General features: G+C 40.8%; 1 protein-coding gene across 8 annotated transcripts in view; it reads left to right on the top strand.

Annotated features, from left to right (window-relative positions):
* b3gat1a (beta-1,3-glucuronyltransferase 1 (glucuronosyltransferase P) a) overlaps positions 1 to 23,169 on the top strand; it is an 82,194-nt gene extending 59,025 nt beyond the window's left edge. For 3 of the 8 annotated variants that reach the window (XM_035154577.2, XM_035154574.2, XM_035154576.2), the window contains 7 exons: positions 87 to 241; positions 3,784 to 3,926; positions 6,239 to 6,351; positions 6,457 to 6,968; positions 13,092 to 13,388; positions 19,098 to 19,207; positions 19,458 to 23,169. In XM_035154577.2, the coding sequence (XP_035010468.1) occupies positions 3,787 to 3,926; positions 6,239 to 6,351; positions 6,457 to 6,968; positions 13,092 to 13,388; positions 19,098 to 19,184 (1,149 nt within the window). In that variant the 5' untranslated portion in view covers positions 87 to 241; positions 3,784 to 3,786 and the 3' untranslated portion in view covers positions 19,185 to 19,207; positions 19,458 to 23,169. The remainder of the gene's footprint in view (positions 1 to 86; positions 242 to 3,783; positions 3,927 to 6,238; positions 6,352 to 6,456; positions 6,969 to 13,091; positions 13,389 to 19,097; positions 19,208 to 19,457) is intronic. The other 5 variants (XM_035154575.2, XM_035154580.2, XM_035154581.2 and 2 more) reach the window with 5 other exon arrangements.
* The last annotated feature ends 121 nt before the right edge of the window (positions 23,170 to 23,290 follow it).

The raw sequence follows: 23,290 nt of genomic DNA, 5'->3' as shown, positions 1-23,290 counted from the left end.
TGTGCGCGTGGAGGAGGGCACACAATTAAAACACTCACAATCTCTCATCACTGAATCATATAAGCTGTAATGTCCTTATCTTCCAGGTCTGGACCTGAGGTTACCCGTCAGGAAGACGTACAGGAAATGGCCGGCTGACATGGAGGACGCCACTGCTACGACACTCGTCCAGTTCATAGTGTGGCCTTCCGTGCTGCGCATCAGTGGCACCAGTGGTGCCATGATCCAGTTATAACTGTGGGTAAGTTTGCAAACATTTTTTTTCATTTATATCGTTGTATTAATCATCAGCAAGCAGTGTTGTTAAAGGGACATTCCACTGACTTCAGAACCAGTTCAGTGGTCACAAAGAGAATGTTACAAACTGGAGCTTAGACGTTTACTCGACAGGGAGGGTCTAACAAATAGATGCATTATGGGAAATGTCGGTCCTGCTTTTTTGTAGCTAACCCATATTGGTGACAATTTAGCTGTTCCAAAGTGCAAGACAAAAATCTTTGAAGAGGCAGGTTTTAGCTTTTATGTTCCAAGCCACTTGAAAGCTAAAAACATCAGCTTTAACTTGGATTTAGATTAAGTATTTAAACATCATTTTATTGCATATATGGTTTCAATTTTATTCAATATAATCTGTCTGTTACTGTTATTTTTGCAAGCGTTTCTATGGCCTTTTATTGACTGTTATTTCTTCTATTTGTGGTACTTTTTAAAGTAACTTTTTGTGTTAATTTAGCTTTTAAAATTAATTTTATGGTAAATAATTGTCTGCATAAATATTAGTTTTGTCATATTCATGGCTTGTCAGTGGATTGTGAATCCCTTTGAACTGCTCTTACCTGTATGAAAGGTGCTAAACACATTAAGTGTGATTGATTGAGTGATTCATAAAAGTCAGGATATCTCAGACTCTGCTATTTTGATTTGGTTTTATTTTTAATACTTCTGTAATACTGTATACTGTACTGGATTATCAGTTACTTCTCAATACTGAGGACATACTTAAAAAGTGTGAAGGTAAACAAGACCATGTCCTTAAATATAAGTAATAGTCACGATGGCTAATGGGTAGATGTTAAGCATTAGGAGGGGTTTGTACTGTCTCAGTAACCTCCATAGTACATTTAAAGAAGAGAAGCCGTTTTTTTTTTAGAAATTATGGGGAAATTACTATGGGCTCAAAATGTTAGCATGTATAATCCTGCATGTGTAAATGACATGTATTTCCAAGTTCAAACACAGAACATACATTATGTTTTCCCTGTGGTGCTGGAAGATGTATGTGCCTTTCAAAAACATGACTCAAAGGAAGATAACTGTGTTTATCACTGGCATTTCCACACCATTAATTCAAGAACTTGGCCTATGGGTAACGTCACTGTATTTCTATAAAAGCAAGCAGGGTTATATTTTCCACAATGCTCTCTCTCTCTGCTAAGAAAAACATAAACACTTAAAAATGTCTGCAGAACAAATGTCTTTATCAGCAGAAACCACTCTGGTGTATGGAGGGTTTGTGTCACAACTATTCACACTTAATCCATTCTCACCTGATGGCCTAGGCATTAATGGTGTATTTATTTTCAAAGCCTAATAAACATAATTGGCGTGCAGAATTATATTAAGCCTCGAAATATTCCGCCACCTTCCAAAGCAGTGGGAGCAGCATCACTGAGGGGAACGTAATGACTCGCTTCGTCAGGTGTAAAGCTGAAATGAATATGCCAAACATCTGTGCTCACATTATGTCTGTTTTTTTACTTCCTTTGTTTGAGCTGATCAGTTAATAACTGCATTTTCTTTCAATGAGGGCTCAGCATAATTTATTGAAAATGAGCAACAGCACATTTGAAATGTTAAGTGAAATTCAATCTGGAATAAAAGAATTAGAATAAAATTGTTCAACACACTGTAAAAAAAAACATTCAGATTATTAGAAAACAACACACATGTAAAATGCAAATGTTTAATGATATATATATATATATATGTTTGCTGGACCTTAAAAAACTCAATGGATTAAATATTAAAACTTGACTGGTGCAAAAGTGGATTACATCAGTTAAACCAAATCGCCACATAGCACGAAGAAGAGCTGGTTTTAAAGAGGCTAAAGAGTCATGCCATTCCAGTTAATGCCTGCCCTGGCTAATTTCTGTCATGCTGTAATTTAATTTTTCAAAGGGATACAAAGCTGAACCAAGTGATCTGGACTCAGAGGGACGGAGCGCATTTGCCAAACAGTCAACCCGCTGTCTGGTGACATTGTTTGCTGCCATTTGGCTGGTGAATAGTTTCTGCACTGGGCATGAAGTCACGTCCCTGTCCTCGGGGATGGCACCGATGAGCTCACTGGGTTGGCAGAGTGAACTAGCTCTTGCTCTGTGGCCTCCTCCAGTGGCTTTGACCTTCCTCATGTTGGCTGACTTGCTTAGTTACGGCGTTAAACCAAAGCTTTTTTTTCATTTAACCTCTGACTAAAGGTGACATTTTTCACCTGCTCCATTGTATCGTTCATTTAATTTGGTGAGGCTATAATGCATCTGCCTGTGTGACAGTATAATACTTTATTTTATTTCAACATCAGAGAGTAGACTGTTGTGTCACAGGCGTGACAGTGTGTTTTTTCACTTTCAATGTCAGGAGATGCGAATATGATGTTTCTGAGGCAGTTAATGATGAGTAAGGGCCTGAGTATTAGCTTCCCATTATCAGGTAATTGAGATTCAGCAACACACTGCAACTCTGTGCCTCAGCCAGTTTAAAGAGTATCTAAACCCCTAAAACACTTTTTCAGATGGAAACATATTCAGGTATTTAGTGATATTGGTTGATTCAGGTCTAAATCTTGACAATTTATTGTAAAGTGAATTCAACACTTGTGTGGTAAAAATGCATAGTGACTGCCCTCTATTGGTTTAAACCCAGCTATTGAATTTTGCTATTGGCTCATCTGGAAGCAGGTTACGTCACCAACTATCACTTCATCGTATATAATCCAACATCTCTGACTGTGCAGATTGTTGACTTTGAGATTTTATGCAGTGGCTGCAAACATATTTATGGTAATTACAAGGCTTTACAGCTTATCCGAGCATTCGCTAACATTAGTCTTCTTATGAACATTACATTACCCACTTGCACTGCCTCTGCTACTAGAGCTCTGGCTTTGGATGTGACTTGAGCTAAAGTCTCGAACTGATGTGGCTTGGTACCACCATGGTCCTCCACCTCAGAAGAGCCCCATGTGGCATGAACACGATTCTGTGTCGCTACCCATTTTGGTATGGCCTGACGACGTCACTGACAGGGACACTAAATTCTGGGGCTGCATCCTTTGGAGGCTGCATTTGAAGACCGATTGCATCACAGCATTTCAAAAGCTCCATCAAATGAGACCGACACATGCGTCCTTCCATCCCCGACAAACGAAAACAGTTGGATACTTACCGGCCCAAACTATCACAGGATTCATTGTGCTTTGGTGACGCACTAAATTGTACACATGAGCCTCTGTAGACTGGTCTCATTTCGGTTCATCACAAAAAGGCGGCAAGGTTCATGGGCCAGGTAGACGGCATATTCTGAAGGAGGCAGCCCCTGAATTGGGACAGTGCTACTCAGTCCCCTGCCCAGTTTTTAGTATTTTTCAAAATCCTGCAGTGGGTGGAGTTAGGCTAAGACCTGGGGGTGATGCTACACTTAAAGGATTATGGTCATTATCTTGAAGTCCTGTTTTTATAAAATGCAGAATGATAATAAATATTTGTTTTTGTTTTTCTCTAGGTAATGCCGAGCCAAATAACCAATCCTGGAGATGCCGAAGAGAAGAGATATTCTTGCCATCGTGTTGATCGTTTTACCCTGGACTCTGCTCATCACTGTTTGGCACCAAAGCGCTATAGCTCCACTCCTCGCCATCCGCAAGGGTACGCAGTGCACCGCACTTCACTGGCAATATCAAACATAAAGTGGGTCCTCGAACCTTAACACTCCACTTCAGGTTGAGACAACAGGTGGTTCATTTAGATTAGAGGCACTCGCTGGCGGTTATCACCAGCTCCGTCGGCTCTCAATAGCACTTGTCCAGTCATTGTAAACCTCATCAGTGTGGACTGTTTAGAATTTACCATCACATACACTCTTTTATATTCTAAGAGGCTGATTCTATATGTCATATTCATTCATTAAATTCACTCTGTCATTTGAATTGAACTCTAGTTCTTTTGCTGAAAACAAAGTATGTTACAAAACAATGCAATTTCAAAAGCTTATCCACTCAGCCCATCAATCCTTAATTTCTTCTCACAGCATGCAATAGATTTATGTTTAAACATTTCCTCAACTTGAAAAAATCAAAGTCATACTTTATAAATTAGCAACCTTCGATATGAATGTGTCTGCTCGATTAGCTTCATGGAATATCTTCGCATCCAGACACGTTTACACACCAGTCATTAATATGCACTTATGAGACCTTCCTCTCATCCCCCCAGGACCCAAAACACACGGAATGAAATGTCAAGTATGCTGCAGAGTAAACAAACCCACATTAGAGCGACAGCAAATCAATAGAGTTGTCCAATGCCGTGCATGCACATACAGGGGTTAACAAACCAAAGTGGTTTGCAAAAATGACCCGGGGCTTAGTCTGGACTCCTGATCGTTTCCAAATAGTTAAAATAATCATTTGAATGATAATAATAATAATAAAATAATTTTGTTTTGCAGGTCGTCCAAACACTTAAAATAGTATCTGCTCAGCCAGCAATCATTAAAATGCATACTGCAGTACTTTCTCTTCCCTGCATATCTAAATTGTATGGGGGAAAGGTTTCTCCAATTAAATGGAGAAAGTCATTATACATTCTTGTGGGATACAGTAAAAATAAGAAATATTTGCCAGTGCTATCTGACCCAGCTCTGACTGCCATGCTTTTGTGTGCTCTCAAAAGAGAGGCTGGAGGTTTTTTGGCAGCATGCTCACTGGCAGCCTTTGTTGAACATCTGGCCATCAGCGGATTGTGTTAATCTACGTGCTGCAGAAAAATCCTCTTTTATGTTGGAGGTGCAAATGGCGCTTTGGGCAGTAGTTGTGGCAAAATGAAAGGAAGTTAAGAATATTAATGATTCTATTATCATTTTCTATTCATTTCGGACAAAACTACAAATATTATATTTCATAGAAAATAAAAATGTTTTATCACTAGAGTTAATTTAAGTACTTTTCAAAAAGGGCCTTATCCTTTTGTACAAGGAAAAACAAAGTCATGCACAACATTTATCACAATAGAGCCACAGGTGCTGGTATCTTTCCTCCTGTGCAGTGGCTAAGGCAACATCCATAATACTATTTTTGGTAACGCATCAACTCTGCTATGGATACACTTTGGAAAGAAGAGAAGTTTGGAAACGCTTCTTGCCCCCTTTTATTGTAAATGTGGCATTTTAGTGTGGACGGGTAGAAACAGAGATGTTTGAAAACACTCACAACCTCTTGCTGATTGGGTCTTTTGATCAGGACGTAGCCTTTGCTGATTCATCAGGCTCCTATCACATGACCCCTCTCCAGAAGAAAATAACCAGCCATACAACTACTAGTATGGATGAGCATCTCTATTAGGCTACATGCTTTTACGTTTTTGGAGTTTTTGAAAATCTACACTTTGGAAGGCGTTTGTTAAATTCTCTCTTGTAGTGACTTAAAACGTTGTTTCCGTGTGAAGGAGAGTTATGTTTCGCAAAATATCTGAATTAGTTTGGACAGAGCACAGGTCTGGTGTTCAGATTGATCTTGAAACAACATAAGTCCTAAAATGAAAATAAAGTTTGTGTAGGTCCTGAACCACACACTAACGTTATGCAAATGGATGCCCTTGCTTGGAAAAACAACAACAACTTTATGTTAATGCTTCTTCATTACAAATGCTTTCAAACAGCTAGACCCAGCTCACAGCAATCATAGCAGTTCTATTCATGCTTAGGCATCTCTGAACCAAAATGCATGGCTATGTTTCCTGCAGTAAAGTAACACAGCATGTTGTTGAAGTGGAGCGGCAAAGCAGGTATGAGGGAGTCTGAGGTGGGAGTCTAGACATAAAAAGAGGGCACTTCTACTGGATCCACATACCCACATTTCTCTTTCTTTATAAAGAAAAACCCAAAGGCAACGCTGGGGGAATAGCGAGGCTCATCTCATCCCTCCTTCATCTTGCGCTCTCTCTCTCTCTCTGTCCATCAGCTGTGTTATCCTCTCACGGTGCTTGCTTTCACTTTTTGCAGCCTGTCACCACCTAGTAAAAGAGATCTTTATCATTCCAGAGAGGCTTGCAGTCCGCCACCACCGGCTCTCAGGTACACTTTACCCCCATTGGGTTTAAGTCACCTGAGGCAAATATACAAAGGGCGGCACAGGTTTGCACTAATACCTTACATATGCTCTTATCTCCAAATCTGCAGATGATGGAGTCGAGGGGAAGAGGGAGGCAGGTGGCCAGGGGCAGGACTCCAAAGAATACTGTGCCTCAGATAAGGACATAGTGGAGGTGGTAAGGACAGAATATGTGTATACACGGCCTCCACCCTGGTCCGATGTGCTGCCTACTATCCACATCATCACCCCTACATACAGTCGGCCGGTGCAGAAAGCGGAGCTGACGCGGCTGGCGAACACCTTCCTCCATGTTCCCAACCTGCACTGGATCCTGGTGGAGGACTCACAAAGGAGAACAACTCTTGTTACGAGGCTCCTTCGAGAAACAGGGCTGAACTACACCCACCTCAATGTAGAGACGCCCAGGAACTATAAGCTGCGGGGTGACACTCGGGACCCCAGAATACCGCGAGGGACCATGCAAAGGAATCTGGCCCTGCGGTGGTTGAGGGAGACATTTAACGCCAACAGTAGTCAAGCTGGAATCGTCTACTTTGCTGATGATGACAACACATACAGCCTGGAGCTGTTTGAGGAGGTTCGTGCTGATATACAACATCACTGCTGCTGCTCTATCAGTCATGTTCATTTCATAAACTATCATTAATCACAGTAAAGTATCATTTTCACTAGTAACTATGACAATTATCGGTAAACTTGAAGGGCACTTGGAGAGCACATACCTCAGCCAAGGCTAACACCCCCTATTTCACCATGTTAAAGAAAGGGAAAATAAATCCTGGATCTGCTATGGACTGTTTATAGAGATGGATGACATGACAGCTCCCAAAAGTGAAGCCAAAGTTTGTTGATCGCAACCTGGTGGCTGGCTGCAGTATACATCATAACTCACGCCTCCTCCACGTTAATGGATGGGAAATGGATCCAAACTATCAAAAAAATGTTTTTTTCTCTTCTCAAAGGTGGTGTCTCTAATTTTAGCGAACACTTATCACACTGAGTTATGTTAAAGTGCTCATTCTTCCAATAAGTTTGGTTTTCACTATTGATTTGGTGCTATAAAAACAGGGTGTCGTGATTAACAGCTAAGTCTTATGATTGGTTCAGTGCGTGTATTGACAGGCCTTCGCTACCGTGCCTCTATCCCCTGATCGCTTCTGCACAGACTCTGGGTCCGAATGCACAAGATGTCACAAGTATCCGGAATGTTTTAGCTTCATTTCTGGATAGTGGGAGGAAGTGGAGAAGCGTCCTCCATCTTTATAAACAGTCGATGGGATCCACCCATTCCAAATTTATTCCAAAATCGAATGGGTTCTTTCTTGGGTCATGCCCCACCCTCCCTTATTTATGGAAATCAGTTCAGTAGTTTCTGAGTAATCCTGCTGACAAACAGATAAATATACAACCTATCGATCTATCTATCTATCTATCTATCTATCTATCTATCTATCTATCTATCTAGACTCAATCCAATCACCTCTAACCTCTTAAAATGTGCAGGGCAAACTGTAAGTAATTAAGAAGCTTTGGGAGGTTGAACCATTTCCCCATTTGAGACACTGAGACCTGCTTGTTCTGCCTGTTTGGAAAGCTTGAAAGATCAGCAGCCATTCGTCTTACAGAGGATTGATTAGCATTGATCCATAAACAGGCAAGGATAGGATACATACAGTAGGTTGTAGGAAAGGTCGAGTTGGACAAAATGATGTGTTTTATAAATGTTTTCTTGTGGATCCATCCCTATAAATTAAGTTCTATGTGAACAGTTTATTATAAGGTATAGCAAACTTCTCTGCCAGGTAATGTTGAAAAAAATTCTCTGATAGTTTTTTTTAGCTCTTAACAAGCATAGTCTGTGATTTGAAGCAGGAGAGACGTTTGGGCATGTAATCAGTACATCTCAGGCCATCCATCTTGACATCACTTGAATTACCTGAGAGGACACGGTCTGGGTCCTCTGAGTATTAGCCTCAAGTCTTGTTAGTAGGGCAGACATGGGCCGTAGTAAATGGAGCGCCGGGTATTGACGGGGCCTGTCATTACCTTTCTCTGGGAATCAGCCGAAGTGCTTCATCTCCCTCAGAGGCCCTCCATCACCTCCAACAGGCCTATTTATGGGCCAGTAACAGCCCTGAGGGGGAGTGAGAGTGAGGGAGAGAGGGAGAGAGGGAGAGAGGGAGATAGAAGGGGAGAGGGAGTGATGGAAAAAGAATGAGGAAAAAGGTAAAGGTGACAGCAAAGTAGACAGAAAGCAGACAGCTGACTGCAACTACAGTATAGTTTGCTGACACCACTGTAAAAATCCAATAGTTTGCTGACACGATAGTGAACATTCAGAGCGTCCCAATGGCTCGAGAACAGATAGGCGTATAAGTTCTTCAGTCTGGAGATACAGGTGAAAGATTGATGTGCACCACTCCAGGTGTTAAAAACGGGGTTATAATTTTCTCCAGGTGAATCGAACGTGAGACATCTCTTTGATAAAGATGTCATTAAAATGCACTTTCAAATCTAAGTAGATAGTTTCAGTTGCAAACATAATTAACTCGGTCTACTTGTTAGAGGAATACTTTGTGTTTATTGGTGGCATCCAACAGCAAGGTGCATTTACCACCCTCCACTAGATCTGCCTTGTATATCGTGTATGTGTTCAACCCAACATCTACTGTCTACTATTTGGTCTATTTGTACTCTGTGTAGACAAATAGACCATGCTAATCCAAATAGCATTGTTCCTAAGATCAAAGGACTATAAAAGATAAATGGATTTTTGGAAACATTCTTCTTTTCCTACAATAAAAAAATAGTGAAATCAAGCAAGTATGCTTTTCTTTAAGGAAAAACAGGGACTTTTTTTTGTAGTATTGTTTTCATAGACGGTAAACTGAAAGTAATATAAAGTTAAATAAAAATAACGTCAAACTCAAAATTGAAGCTTATCCATCATATAATAACTCATTGTTTACAGTGCAGCTCACAGCCTGTTATAACTGACAATAATGAAGAGAGGGAGTAAAAGTGTAAAAACAGTTTATATCACTTTCATTTAACAGAGTTACAACCGTGTGATATCACCAGCATGTAGTGTAGCACACATAAGGTGATTGCATATATCTAATTCCTATACGGACAACTTACAATTTCCTCTACACAACATTGAAAAATCTTAAACATGTAATCACCACTTACAAGTTATAATAAGTTCGACGATGATGTTTTATTTTTTCCACCGACACACTAATTAAGCCTGAAAGTAGGTGGCATTAAAAAGACTTAATTGCTGAGCGTGCTCGTCTACAGTTCTTTCAGGGCAGCAGCAGTGGTTCACTTAAGCTGCCACAGCCTGACACCAACACAGTGCATGTCACCTCACAGTTCACACAATAGCCTGTTGTTAAAATAATATTAATAAATGTTTTAAATTGAACTTCCAACACATTTGGTACCAGAGACTGTGGAGACTGTAGATAGGATGTTGCTAGTCATACTTATAGTGTTTCACAGTCTTTGATTCATTCAAAACTAACTATCTGTAACTTTTATCTTTTATTAAATACACATTTAAATTCTGGTAATTTCGATACAGTCCAGTAAAGTAGTATAAGAATTACTGACGCCTCATAAGAAATGTTTGTTTCCGTCTCAAACCACATTGTTCAAGTTATGTACAACCATAAAATCTTTCAAAAGCCTAATTAATATTAGAAATATAATTATTTAACCTATATCACAAAAGTATGACTATCAAAACAGTGAATATATTGAAAGATGAACTTAATGGTTGAGAAAAGTGTTTTCATTATTAATTAACTGATGATTTTTTTTTAATGAATAAAATAAAAATCCTAAAAAATTGTTTGGACACATCCACAGAATCCACTAACTTCTGTTTTATCCCCTCTGCAATTTTAACTTCTGATGTATGTACCTGGATGCCTGCTTTTCTGTGATACCTTGACGACGCTGAAACATGGTCACCTTGTCTCTGTAGTCCTCTCTATGTAAGCGTAGCAGGAAAAAGAGCTTCACTGGCACACCGGCATATACCAGAACAATCTGAGGCAACAGTGTACAATAAAAACTCTGCACAAACACATCACAGTCCTCAGAACTGGACAAGCGTAACTTTGCTTTGTGTCCATTTGTTTGGCTGCCAGCAGGAGGAGGCATTTGTGCTGTTTTACTCAGGCGGATTTTCCCTCCAGACTCAACAGGCAGAATCCTCATTTTCCCATTTTCAGTAAAGATGGGAAAGTGACAACACTCTTGACACTGCCTGTGAGGAGCCTGATTTATTTTGATTTAAGTCAAACCTGTGGGGGAAGGGGAAGCAGGAAGCAAGGAGCCTTCCCTATTTTAAATCGTAAATATCAATATTTACAATAATCGGCTCCAACAGAAACCCGCAATACCAAGAGAGCGAGAGAGCGAGCTGACCGGGAAGCGTCACCAACCAGATGGTTCATACTTGTACAGCTGCGACTAAAAACAACAATACATTTCCAATTCACCTCCAGCTCGCACTGCAAAATGTATAAACCCTCGCAGTCATGATTTCATCCATAGTTCGTTTAAGTTGAAGTCACGTTTAATCACGCAAGCGTTCTACACTCCAGCTCAGAAGTTGGCGGTAATGCACCTAAAAGTTGTCATTAAAAAAACTGAAGAAGATATTTTTTCCTTTTGTTTCTGTGAGATTTCAAGTCTCTGGAATAGCCACTGTGAAATTGTTTCCTACAAACGGTATATGTTTAAAATATAAATCAGTTAAATCTGTCATTATGTCTGTGGTCTCCCACGTTTTTAAAATCGGTCAAGAGTGGAAAATCCTCTAGTGTGCAGCAGCCCTTAGAGAAACTCATCCAATTGCAAACCCAGATGTTGATGCATAAAACTTATTAGAAAGAAACTAGAATTACCGTACTGCCGTTATATGACTCCACCAACCAGGGCAGATTGAAGGCACAGTCACGCATATAGCAGTGGCGAACCTTTGCCTCCCTGTGGAGCAACAAATTTGACTCACAATATTTGCTTTGCATTTGTGTGTAGTGTGACCGTGTCCTTAATCAAATCAAGTTTTCTCCAGACTCACATGAGGTCACCGTGACCTTTACCTTGACCACTGAAGTCAGTTCATCTTTAAATCCAAGGGAAGCTGGTTCTGTTCCTTAGATCTTGCGTTCACAAAACTAAAAGTGTGTTTTGTAAGGTCACAATAACTTTTTACCATCAGATTAATTCATCTTTGAGTCCAACTGAGCGTTTTACTGAATTTGCAAGAATTCCCTGCAGGTACTCCTGAGATATCCTGTTCAGAAGGCAAAAATGTGTTTTATGAGGTCACAGTGACCTTGACTTTTGACCACCAAAATGAAGTCAATTCATCGTTCATCCTTGAGTCCAAGTGAATGTTAGTACCAAATTTGAAGAAATTCCCTCAATGTGTTCTTGAGATGTTGTGTTCACAAGAATGGGACTGACAAACAATACTATATGTACCAACCTATATATGCACAGACCTCCCAAAAAAACGTAATGCCTAAGGCCACTGTCTGTCCTCTGTATAAAAACATGTGCTGGGAGAAAGACTGTGATATGAGATCGTGTTGGCAAAAAAAAAACACATAGCTGTACAATCTCATGGCCACATGCATATAATCACTTAATCTCTTTTCCATTCCATTAACACCCAGCGCTCATTAAGACTTACCTTCCTGCCAAATGTTATCTGGATGCCCAGTGGTTCTCCGTAACGCTCAAATTTATGGATTCTCATAAGCCCCAATGTAGCCTACCTCCTGCTGTTCAAACTATGCTCCTCTCTGATCCCCTGAACTGACCACACAGCAGCTTATCAGATCACACACCACTCTTACTCTGCAGCTCATATTCAAAGGGTTATTTGCATTTGATTTGCACAAAAAATGTGTGATAACCAAATACACGTGTGTAAGCAAGCGTGCATGTAGATGTCGAAATGTCCTGTACGCATGCTCCATATGCATATGAGCACTCTACTCTAGACACAGGCTGGATACCGCACATTCACTTGCACACACCTATATTTATAAAAGACCTTCCACCAGAGAGGCACCAGCAACTTATTTCTTTTGCACTGCTCGATTAAATGACTGCTGTTTCTAAACTTTACTCTTCCCTCATTATAAAACTTGGCTTTTATGGCTGCAGCGGCTCTTGAAAATGGCAATCACTGACAAGCACACGAAGACAAGGGTGGCAGGATCGTTTGATGCTGGAAGATTAAAGGACAAAAAAAATAGAGGATGGCAGTGCTCTACCTTGAAGAAGCTCCTCAGCCAACCAGCAACCAGAGCCACTTGCTCTAATGGTTTGGCTCCTTCAAACCCTCTTGGCACTGTTCGTGTTTACTCCCTTTAAAGATGGTTGAGTGTAGTTATCTCATTGTAGGGCAGCTGTTTAATAGTGTCTGTGTGTGAGATCTGCCTACGTCCAACAGTGTTTCAGCCGCACATGGCCCAACGGCTCCGTCAATATTCACTGTTTTCAAAATGAATGATAGCAGCATCTCTAAAAACCCTCTGTCCGTGCTCTGCTGTAACGCTGGCAGCTGATGCTCAAATACTGTGTCTCACTGTCATGTACGCTTTTTCAGATGACTAATCTGCCCTCTTGCCTCCCCCCTCATTTCTCTTCTTGACTCTCCTCTCGCTAGATGAGATCGACTCGGAAAGTTTCAGTGTGGCCTGTGGCCTTTGTGGGCGGCTTGCGGTACGAGTCCCCCAAGGTCAATGCAGCTGGAAAGGTCTACGGCTGGAAGACAGTGTTCGACCCCCATCGGCCCTTTGCCATCGACATGGCCGGCTTTGCCATCAACCTGAGACTCATCCTCTTCAAGCCACAGGCATATTTTAAGCTTCGTGGGGTGAAGGGAGGCTACCAGGAGAGTAGTTTGCTCCGGGAACTAGTCACACTCAACGACCTGGAGCCTAAAGCAGCCAATTGCACTAAGGTAATTAACTTTTTATGTTAAATCCTGTTAAGCGGCTTGGTTGAAGCCGTTTCTAGCTCAGTGACTTACTAAACTGTTTGTGTGGATGGTAAAAGTTGGTTTTGAAGGAATCAAACCTGCTGCAGCTAGAGATGGAGAAATATTCAGGTACAAATATCAATCCATGAAAGTCCTGAGTTTAGACTCTACAATGGACACCGTAACTGATTATTACACAGGACATTGTTAGACTGTTCCTGATGGATTGATGCCTCCACATCAATGTATTGTAATCATTTTGGAGCTTATTTAAACTTCTTTATATACAATTAAATGGAGCGACGCCTGCGAGCTAGTTCAGGCAGCCAACTCGAGCTGCGCCAATCATGTGACATACATCATGTGACATACCTCACTCTCCACAACCATCTATAATACACACCCACATTATCAGGTGGTCTATTTAAGCAGAGAGAAAGTTCCCATCATCCCCTTTGCTCACACTGCTGCTGCAGTATTGCTACCAGTAGCTTCAGCCCCTCCACCACCCCAGCATCCCTCTGTAGGCTCCGACGGGGGGTTACAAGTATTTGCTCATCACTCCCATCATTCCTGTGGAATCATATGGGGGAGTGATTAAGTTGGAGCCTAGACTCCAAACACTAAACCTGTTCTACTGCTGCAATAAATGTTTGAACGTGAGTTGTCTGACTGAACTATATTAGTCCAGTGGTTCTCAACCCAAGAAGGAAATGATAAAGGAAAAGTAGCAAAAACAAAGTTCTGATGCACAAATCGGATTTCATTTGTTAGACTTTTCTCTAATCTTGAGTGTGTCTGTGAAAAATTGTTAATTTCACATAGTGTTCAGTTTGTAGATTACAACCATCTGATGGGTTCTGAAGAAAAATGCCTCTTTAAAAGGACTTGCTAAGAAGCCACAGTCATCTGAGATGCACAGTAACAAGGAGCCAGATCTAGACTTTGCTTTTTGTAAGAGGTCACACAGCAGGTTGGGCCCCACAGGTTTAATCTAACATAGGTTGTATTTTAAAAGACAAAAAATCATTTGTTTTCAATGTAAAATCTTTATCTGTGCAATTATGAGTAATCATAGTGCATAAAGTAGCCTAAGTAGCCTACTTAGTAAACATACTTAGTTCCTTTCCACCACCACCACCTTTAGCATACTAATAACATAACCTGCCTGCCAGGGGATATAACCTTGAAAACATCTTGTTAAATATGTTGTAGTTATAAGTGTTGAACCAACTTGTTCATACACAGTACACGTCCCCATTGATTCAGAAGCATTTTACCCTTAGCAACAGAGATAATTATCATGTTTTCATAAGTTATATAATAGAAAACTTGTAGCTTTATGCCACTGCAAGCACACTGCCTTGCTGATGCAAGAAAGAGTATGACTTCTACAGAAAAACTTGATAGAGTTGTAAAAACGGACTTCCCATGAACAAATTAATCAAGAAAAAGGGAAAACGACTTCCTGCAATTACACACACTTAAGTTGCTAGTTTGGAGATTTCCGTACCTTTAGAAAGACCCTCGACAGCTGATTCCATCCGTCTCGAAATTCTGACTGCATCGTCCCACTCACTGAAGTAAAACATGGCTGAGTGGTGGATATTCCTCAAGATCCTTGGGTTCCCAAACCATATATGCTATCTCAGTAAAAAAACTTGTCAATATGTGTTTGGAATTCTTGATATTTCAAAAGTTTTCTTGATGGATATAAGAGTGAAAGACTGGTTTTAAATGACTTCCAAGTCGATCAAACTGATCTACAGTTTGGCATTACTCCTGAACTTGCTGGGCCGGATTCCGACAGTTTAAGCCAATGACTATCATTCAGTTGGCACTTCTTGTGAGAGACTGCACCCACCCACAGTTACATTGTCCAAGAACAGGCAATCTGGGAGCGGAGTGGGAATGAAAAATGCGCCTTTCTCCCCATTTAAAGTCAGTGCTCAATAACTTCAAGCTATAAAGTTGTTTTAACAGGAAGGCAGCATGAAATTGTTCACAGGGATTTTATTTTAATTAGCAGGAACTTGCTGGCTACATCATTTTTTGTGTTTGTTAAAAGCAACGGTTCTTTCCTTTGGTCACTGGTAAGGTAAACAGGGCATCTTGTCCTTTGCCTCAAACTTGATTAAGCTTCAACAGATTTGTGAGGCTACTGGTTTGCACATTCTCACCTGTGATCGTCTTTAACATATACAAAGTGAAAAATCTATTGAAAACACATGGGTGGAGAAAATGAGCCTGGGAATTCTAGATACATTGTTGCAGCCAACCGGTATGATACCCTACGACGGCCTGTTTCTGGTGCTGAACAGGATAGTTAGATGATTGATGTCATTGCTATGTGGACCATGCCCTTGTCTCATGTGAGGAGCTTGTTGAGCCACACAGAATTGTATGAGACAATGCAAGCCAATGCACTGCAATGGTGGCAGGTGATATGTTGATGAGGCTCAATCGGCAGACTCACAATAGTGCCTCAAACATCGCAGGAGAGTACAAACAGGAACAGGCTATACTGAGGAGGCAGCAGCAATTAGCCCTGCATGTCAAAGCTTAATGCTCAGTCTCTCCAATTATCCAGAACTGCCATTGTATTGGGTCCACCAGTTAGACGTCCTCTTTGACCAGCCAGGAAAGGTTAAGAGCAAGTTTGGAACCATTGCTCCAAAAATACACCTCTGATGACCCTGCGGCCAATATGCCCAACCAGGTGGACTGTGTGGAAGTCTTATAATAGCACTGCCTTGTGATAGGGCTTCATGAGCTGGAACTTGGCAGCCAAGAGGAGACAGCAAAAAGCACATCTTGGAAGGCTTCTGCACTCTAGCAAAGTAAGACTATGTTGGGCCTCGTACTTGCCTCTGCCGTAATTTAAGAGCTGGAATGCCAAAACTGTCCCTGGTATGCAGGCTGCGGTCGATGCTGTGTATTCTGCTCTTTAAGGAAAGAGAAATGACGAGACCTACCTTGCATTGTATGATAATGTTGCAACATTGGTTGACTCCACTGGAACCGTTTACTCGAGATGACATATTCAAGATACCTAGATGGCAAACGAGTGGATTACTAAAGGGCTGAGTTCTTTCTTAAGATCAGCAGCCTGAGCTGAGTAGCAGAGGTCCTCAGTGGCTGCATTGTACAGACAGGGGTTATTTGAGCAAGCTGAGGTTCTCATCAAATTTTGTTGGGTTGGTCTGTAGTTCGGTTTTTCATTGAAGTATTTCTTCTGCTTTTAGAACGTTACTTATTTTGAGCTTAATGTTCTTGTAAAATCAGAACATAGAGACATATTTAATGTATACATAAATGTACGTGAAAAATTATTAAAAGGTCAATTTATACGAAAATTTTCTTTATATTTATTATCATTCCTACGTGGTTTGCCAAGTATATAGAGTATGGCCACTGAATGCATGCTCATTGTGGAAACAGTTGAGTTTCTCCATCATTTTCTAAGGCCTGGACCTTACTATGTAAAGTCCCTCAAGATATTGCATGTTTTGATTTGCCACTATAAAAGCAACAATTTAATTGAAGTACCAAGTACATACACATTCTAATTAGGTAAACTACACCCATACATGGTATGCCATCTGTACTTACTGGCCATTCTTGGCATTGCTAGTTAAACATAAAAGCTGGTGGACTGATAAGGAACACTGTCATAACTATCACTATTATTATATAATTACATTACATATGTAATTATTATTAATATATACAGTATATATATATATATATATATATGTGTGTGTGTGTGTGTGTGTTGCTGGGATATCATTGATTATAATATTTCTCATCCTGCCCACACACATTAGCACATTAACTCAGATACACACAAATACACACGAGAGGCTTTCAGCTGTACCATCGTTCTTCTCCATGCCCACTCCACCATTCCTGCTTACAGCCCTTCGTCTGGGTCAATTCACTAAGCCTCTCTCTGGGCAAAGAGGAGTCAGCCAGAGGACTTTGGCTTGTCAGTATCCACACTGCGATCACCCCGACACACACATACACACACAGGGAGAGAGAGAGAGACATTTTCAGCCAGCTTTTTCTCCTGCCCTCCCCTAGCCATTCAGATGGGTAAATGAAAAGAGGGGATTCAGAGAATGGCCAAGGGAGCGGAATTGGAGGTGTTTTTTTTGCATGGGGGTGAGTGGGTGGGGGTTAGGGACGTCACACTGATTACAGATGAGTGCAGGGATGGAGAGAAGGGGCAGCAGGGAAAGAGAGAAAATAACATGGAAAGTCGTGCATGGGCATCTCTCTTCTTTATAATCTACCTCTTCAGATGTCAGCGTGACTATTGACCTCCCCCTACACCTGAGCAAATGGGGAGTGGGCTCCTGGCACATCTCAAACACGCCCTATGCATAATTCATGAATGCCGCTATGGAGAGATGAAAGGAAGAAGGGTTCCAATGCAAAGAAGAGAGGGGAAATGAGCTCGACTCTTGGTTTTTTTTATCTCCCCTCCCCCGTTCCCCTTGCTGTCCTTTTCCTGGATGTTTGTCTGGTCTTTGGGGCCAAATCAACCCAGTGTGAAAGCTTGATAGCACTAGCATACCAAGAAGAACTCTGTAAAAAACTCAAGTGCTACTGTAAAAGGCAAAAGTTCATACATACTGTTCTGAAATATTCCCTGCTGGCTGTCATTGAAGGTAGCTATTATCCTATGACCAGGAGAGGACTTCAGACAGACTAAAGAGGATTGTGTCATACTATATATAAGATAACACACTCCTGTTTTCCTTCTCGCTCGCGCACAGACTCAAGAGCTGTCTTCACAAGGGATGGTGGAATTCAAATGATTCCTCTCAGTTGACAATGAAATAGCCACGATTAAAAGAGAGTGCTGCAACATTAATGTATTGTAAAATATGATTTAATTACATATAATTATTAGTAGAGGCCCTATACCTTTATTATTTAGAATTATGCCGAATATTTTTACCTCCCCCAAGGTAGATTTATTTTTGCACCTGTCCATTTGTTGGTCGGTTTGTTTCTTTGACTTTCAACATGATTACACAAAAAATTCACAGAACAGATTTCCATGAAACTCGGTGGGAGTTTCCCTATCCTGGAAAATAGAACAATGAGCAAATTCATGTTTATTCACTCTCACAGATGGATCCGGTCCCCGTCCCATTCAGATCAATTTCCATCCATCCTGAAGTTGGTCAGGACAATCACAACCATTCATCTAAAATGGGGAGGGTCTGAGAAAATGACAGAAAAGTCCCAGAAGGAGCAGTACTGATGCATTTTCATTAACCACCAAGATGGCTGTCGCAGATGTGGAGAAGTCGTCTGACTTCACAATAAAGACAAACTGGAAAAAATATATTCCTAAAGATGCGATCCACGTCCTGTTGTTCTGATTGGCTGTCAGAGCAACCAATGCTTCAAATGCATCTTTAAAATCAGACCATTGGCGATGCTTCCAGATGTGTATCCCATCAGCCTCAGTGATGCACATCCCAAACCTACAAATAGAACACAGGCCCCGTGGCGGTGTGGTGTATGTAATCTGGGATCTATGTCCATAATTGAATGATTTGAAGAACATGAAGCAGAGCTCAAAGGGAGAGAACACTGAATGAGTGCATTAAGGGAAACACATTTACTAATGTTCCTGTTGTTTGTGTTCCCATATGTTTTTTTCCCCACCAGATACTTGTTTGGCACACGAGAACGGAGAAACCCGTCCTTGTGAACGAGGGGAAAAAAGGATTCACAGACCCCAATGTGGAGATCTGACTGTTTTCCCTCAGTAAACCACGGTAAGTAATTATGATTTCAAAGTTTCCATTAGTGAGCTCAATTTCATTCTCAAAAGAAATGATTTTCACTTGGTCTCAACCAGTCTTACTTTGAAAAGAGGAAATGTTTGGAATATTTCCTAAATTTTCTGTTTCGTGTAAACAGGGGAGGTGTTGTCCGTTAATGAATGACACCAATACAATGAACAGGTTGGCTGTAAATGAAGCCTTTGCCTTCTTTCTCAGCATATCTTAATCCTTTCTGTTGCAGGTGGCTGGCCTTGGACTTACAGAGGAAGAAAACGTCAAGAGTCTCTTGATAAGTGCAACCAGTGTTCACCTCTTAATCACCAGAAAATGAAAGGACGTGGGGGCCTTTGAAGGGGGATTTAATCCTCTTTACTGAGACATTCTTTAGAATAAGGACTAAATCAGTAAAAAATGTATCATATCAAAGCACAGATGAGTAAGAGGTGGTGGATATTTGTCAGGACTGACGTGCAGAGGACGTAAAAAGGACGCCTCACGGGGGACGGCGTGGACAGTCGTGACCTGCACCTTACGCTGAGGACAACCTAACAAATGAGACAGCACAACATGAAAAGAGAACAACCAGCGGATTCGACCAAACAAACAGGTTAAAGAAAATCCTTCACCTCAATAAAAGAGAACATTAAGAAAATAAAACACTTATTGTCTGGATCTGCACATGGTACAAAAGAGAAAATCCTCTTGGATGTACGGACCTGGCCTACATCATCAGTCTGGATGAAAACTCGCCTCCAAGGACAAATATGTCTCATGTGGATTTTCCGTTGGGCAAATACAAACATGGAAAGGGAAGGAATGTTCTTTTGATAAATATGAAATGTTTGCTTTAATTTAATTTAATTTAATTGGACTGGGTGTTTTCCAAACACGTGACTTACTCGCTAGTTCAATACTACTGACTCTTACCGACATTTACTCTTGTGTTGTCATTGTTCATTTTATAGTGTCATTAAAACTCATGCATTTAAGCCACCCGTACACTTGAAGAGAGACTGAGACAGTAATGTCAAACAATCCAAACATCCTTCTGAGCAAAAAAACAAGAACAATAATACAGAAAAACAATGTTCCTTTTGAATGACAGCATATTACGGCCATTGTAAGTAAAAAGAAAAAAACAGACTAAGCCAGGGGAGGGGTAATTTTAGGTGATAAACACTTCCGTCCTTAAAGTTGAAAATTTACGATAACATAAAGATATACTTTAAGTCATTAATTTACAAGAAAAGAAAATAGTGTCAACCCTAACCCTTCTGTTGAGGAACGGCCTGCAAAGTAGCAATATGAATTACTCTTGATATTAACCCATGATGTGTTACGTTTGGTTGAATCTGCCAGGCTGTAAAGAGGGAAAAGGGAGTCTGCAGGACGGAGCCGAAGAAGGCTGAGCTGTGAGCTGGGGATCAGACTGACGAGACAGGGGGTTGAGTGAAGCTGGAAAGTGTCCTGAAGTGTCCTGAAGCTCATGTACAACATCTACCAAGTTTATCCAAAATATTGGTGTTTTCTGTCGTCATTTTCCAACTTTACTGTCGGATTTCTTTTTCTTTTTCACGATATCCCCTCCGCCTCCCTTGGCTCTGTAATTGATCTCAATTCATTTAATCTTTTACCATTTTTAACAATGGCCTTAGCGCGCTGTTGTACCTTTGTGGCAACATGTGTAAATAGTAATTCAAAAGGAGAACAATCGCAGGATTAAGGACAAATTTTGGCCGAACCATTGTACTGTATTTATATGTTAAGAAAAGAAGGGGAAAAAAAGTCTCTCCTCTCTCCCCCTGGTGAATTTCTCACAATGATGCACGACAAGGCACAGGTTCACTCTAGGTTCAATGCATGGGAAGAGTAATAGCACATCATCTCTTTCATTTGGTAATAGAAGCTCCAGGTTGTGACACATTCATAAAGCATAGACAAGATCATCCAATCAGCTACACCAGAGGCTCGTGGGACGTTGACCTGATCCTCATGTTATCTCTAGCATTCAGTGTCATTTGTGACATCGTGGGGAACCAGTGTGTCCTTTTAGTGAGTTAGTATTTCTCCTCGTCTATGCACGATCACACATGTACACGAGCCACACGTTAACAAGGGTCGGCCACGTGCAATTATGATAAAGTGCAGGAGCATCAAAGCTCCAACAAATTGGTTTTACACAGTTTTGTCAGTCCCCCTCCTCTCTGAAAAATACACTTCGAATTGTACGTGTAGACACTCAGGATACATCTGCTGACGTTCAACACAACTCACCTTCCAGCAGCTGCTGCAAGTTGCTGATAACTGATTTCAATTATTTATGCATGGCCCCCAGAATATTTTGTTTTTTATAAAAACTTGAAATGATCAAATTAGATGCTTCTCTGGAGTGACCGCAGAAAAATAAAAGCACAACTCAAGTAGAAATCATATTTTTCCCCTAACGATTTGCCATCTTCAGTATTATGGAGCGTTATCTCCTGGTTTCTTTTTGTGTTAGCATACATCTTTAGTTGCATTTACTGGATAACTGGAACTTGCCGCAGCACTAACGATAGACATCAGCATGATGCCGTACACGCCCGAGCACTGTAACAAAGTTATTCTACACCTCAAAAAATAGAATCTCTCCTCTACTTGATAAATCGTGCGAGTGGTGCAATACACAATGCACAGCGGCTCTTATCTAGCGTTGCCTGGCAGAAGTAGCTGGAGATAATTCAAACGCTGAGCCTCTGTACTGGTGCCAGATTATCTCTGTGTACCCCTCACCCACCAAACCCCCACTTCCCCCCCATCGACACACACACACACACACACACTGCTGCGGCATAAAAACGTACAAAGACGTTAACAGCCTCTTGGGCTCATTAGCCGGAGAAACCGTGTTGTTACATATTTCACTCGCAATACGATGACAAACACATCCAGACAATGGCTGCATGTTATCTCTATCATCAAGCTGGCGGTTTTCATTGACTGCATGATATTACACTGCGCTGCGTTTTCGTTCACGGAGATCACGCACTATCTTCTGATTAGTTCTGTTCTTCAACCCGCCTCCCGTTATTTATTAAAGATCAAATTTTATATATTTATGTATTTATTTCAAGGGTGGATGTGCAATTTAAGACAAGCAGTGTTTGCCCTTATTTTCCAGCTGCTCGCTACAACAGCATGTGCACCTACATTACACTGTTCAAACAGATTATCACATAGATCAGTAAAAGGTTAGCACCACCAACAGGCAGATACACACACACACACACCATTATAGCACTGCTGTAGATCCAAGATCTGCTCGAGTGGATATAATCTTCTTTTAATCTAAATGAATGATGAATCCACCTAAATCGTTCTTCACCCTGAAACAATTTAAGAGATGTAGTCTGATAGGGAAAATTACCAATGTGTAAACAACTTAGTGTATCATTTACTTTTAAAGTCAAACTAAATCCCCGCTCTCCTCTGTTCCTGAGTGTTGCTTTGCAGGTAAACAAACGTCATGCGGTTTACAGATGAACATGTGTTTGCATTGGATAAATCACATTCAGAGAGTTTCTCTGGTATATCCCAAAGCAGAACATCAATTCAGGGCTCAACCTTAAGGGTGATGCTGTTACGTTGCAATTTGAAATATCAAGCAATATCTAATGTCTAATTAGTCTACTAGAACCATCCTACCTGTACATCAGCAGTGCATTTTTATCCAATATTTAATGTCAGTTAATGACCATTACCCACTGAGGGCTTCTCTAAGGCACAATACACTTTACACACACACACACACACAAGTCCTCTCTTCTTTCCTCATCCCCACTGTCATCTTCCAGCCTCATGTGATTCACATTTTATGCATGTGACTGTTAAGGTTGTTTATTTGCCACAGCAGTTCTGTCTCAGAGAAAGATGTTAGTTGAATCAAGAGAAATAAACAACTGAGATAAAAACAACCTCACACGGTCCAGACTTTTCTGTCCAGTTGAAGTATTTACACTTTGTGTTGTTTGATGTATGTCTGCAAACTTGAGATCTGACACATTTGGCCTGTGGAGCCAAGTGTCTCAAAACAAA

The sequence above is a fragment of the Hippoglossus stenolepis genome, chromosome 4, assembly GCF_022539355.2.
Source record: "Hippoglossus stenolepis isolate QCI-W04-F060 chromosome 4, HSTE1.2, whole genome shotgun sequence".
Lineage (NCBI taxonomy): Eukaryota > Metazoa > Chordata > Actinopteri > Pleuronectiformes > Pleuronectidae > Hippoglossus > Hippoglossus stenolepis.
This window is presented reverse-complemented; position numbering and strand designations above follow the sequence as displayed.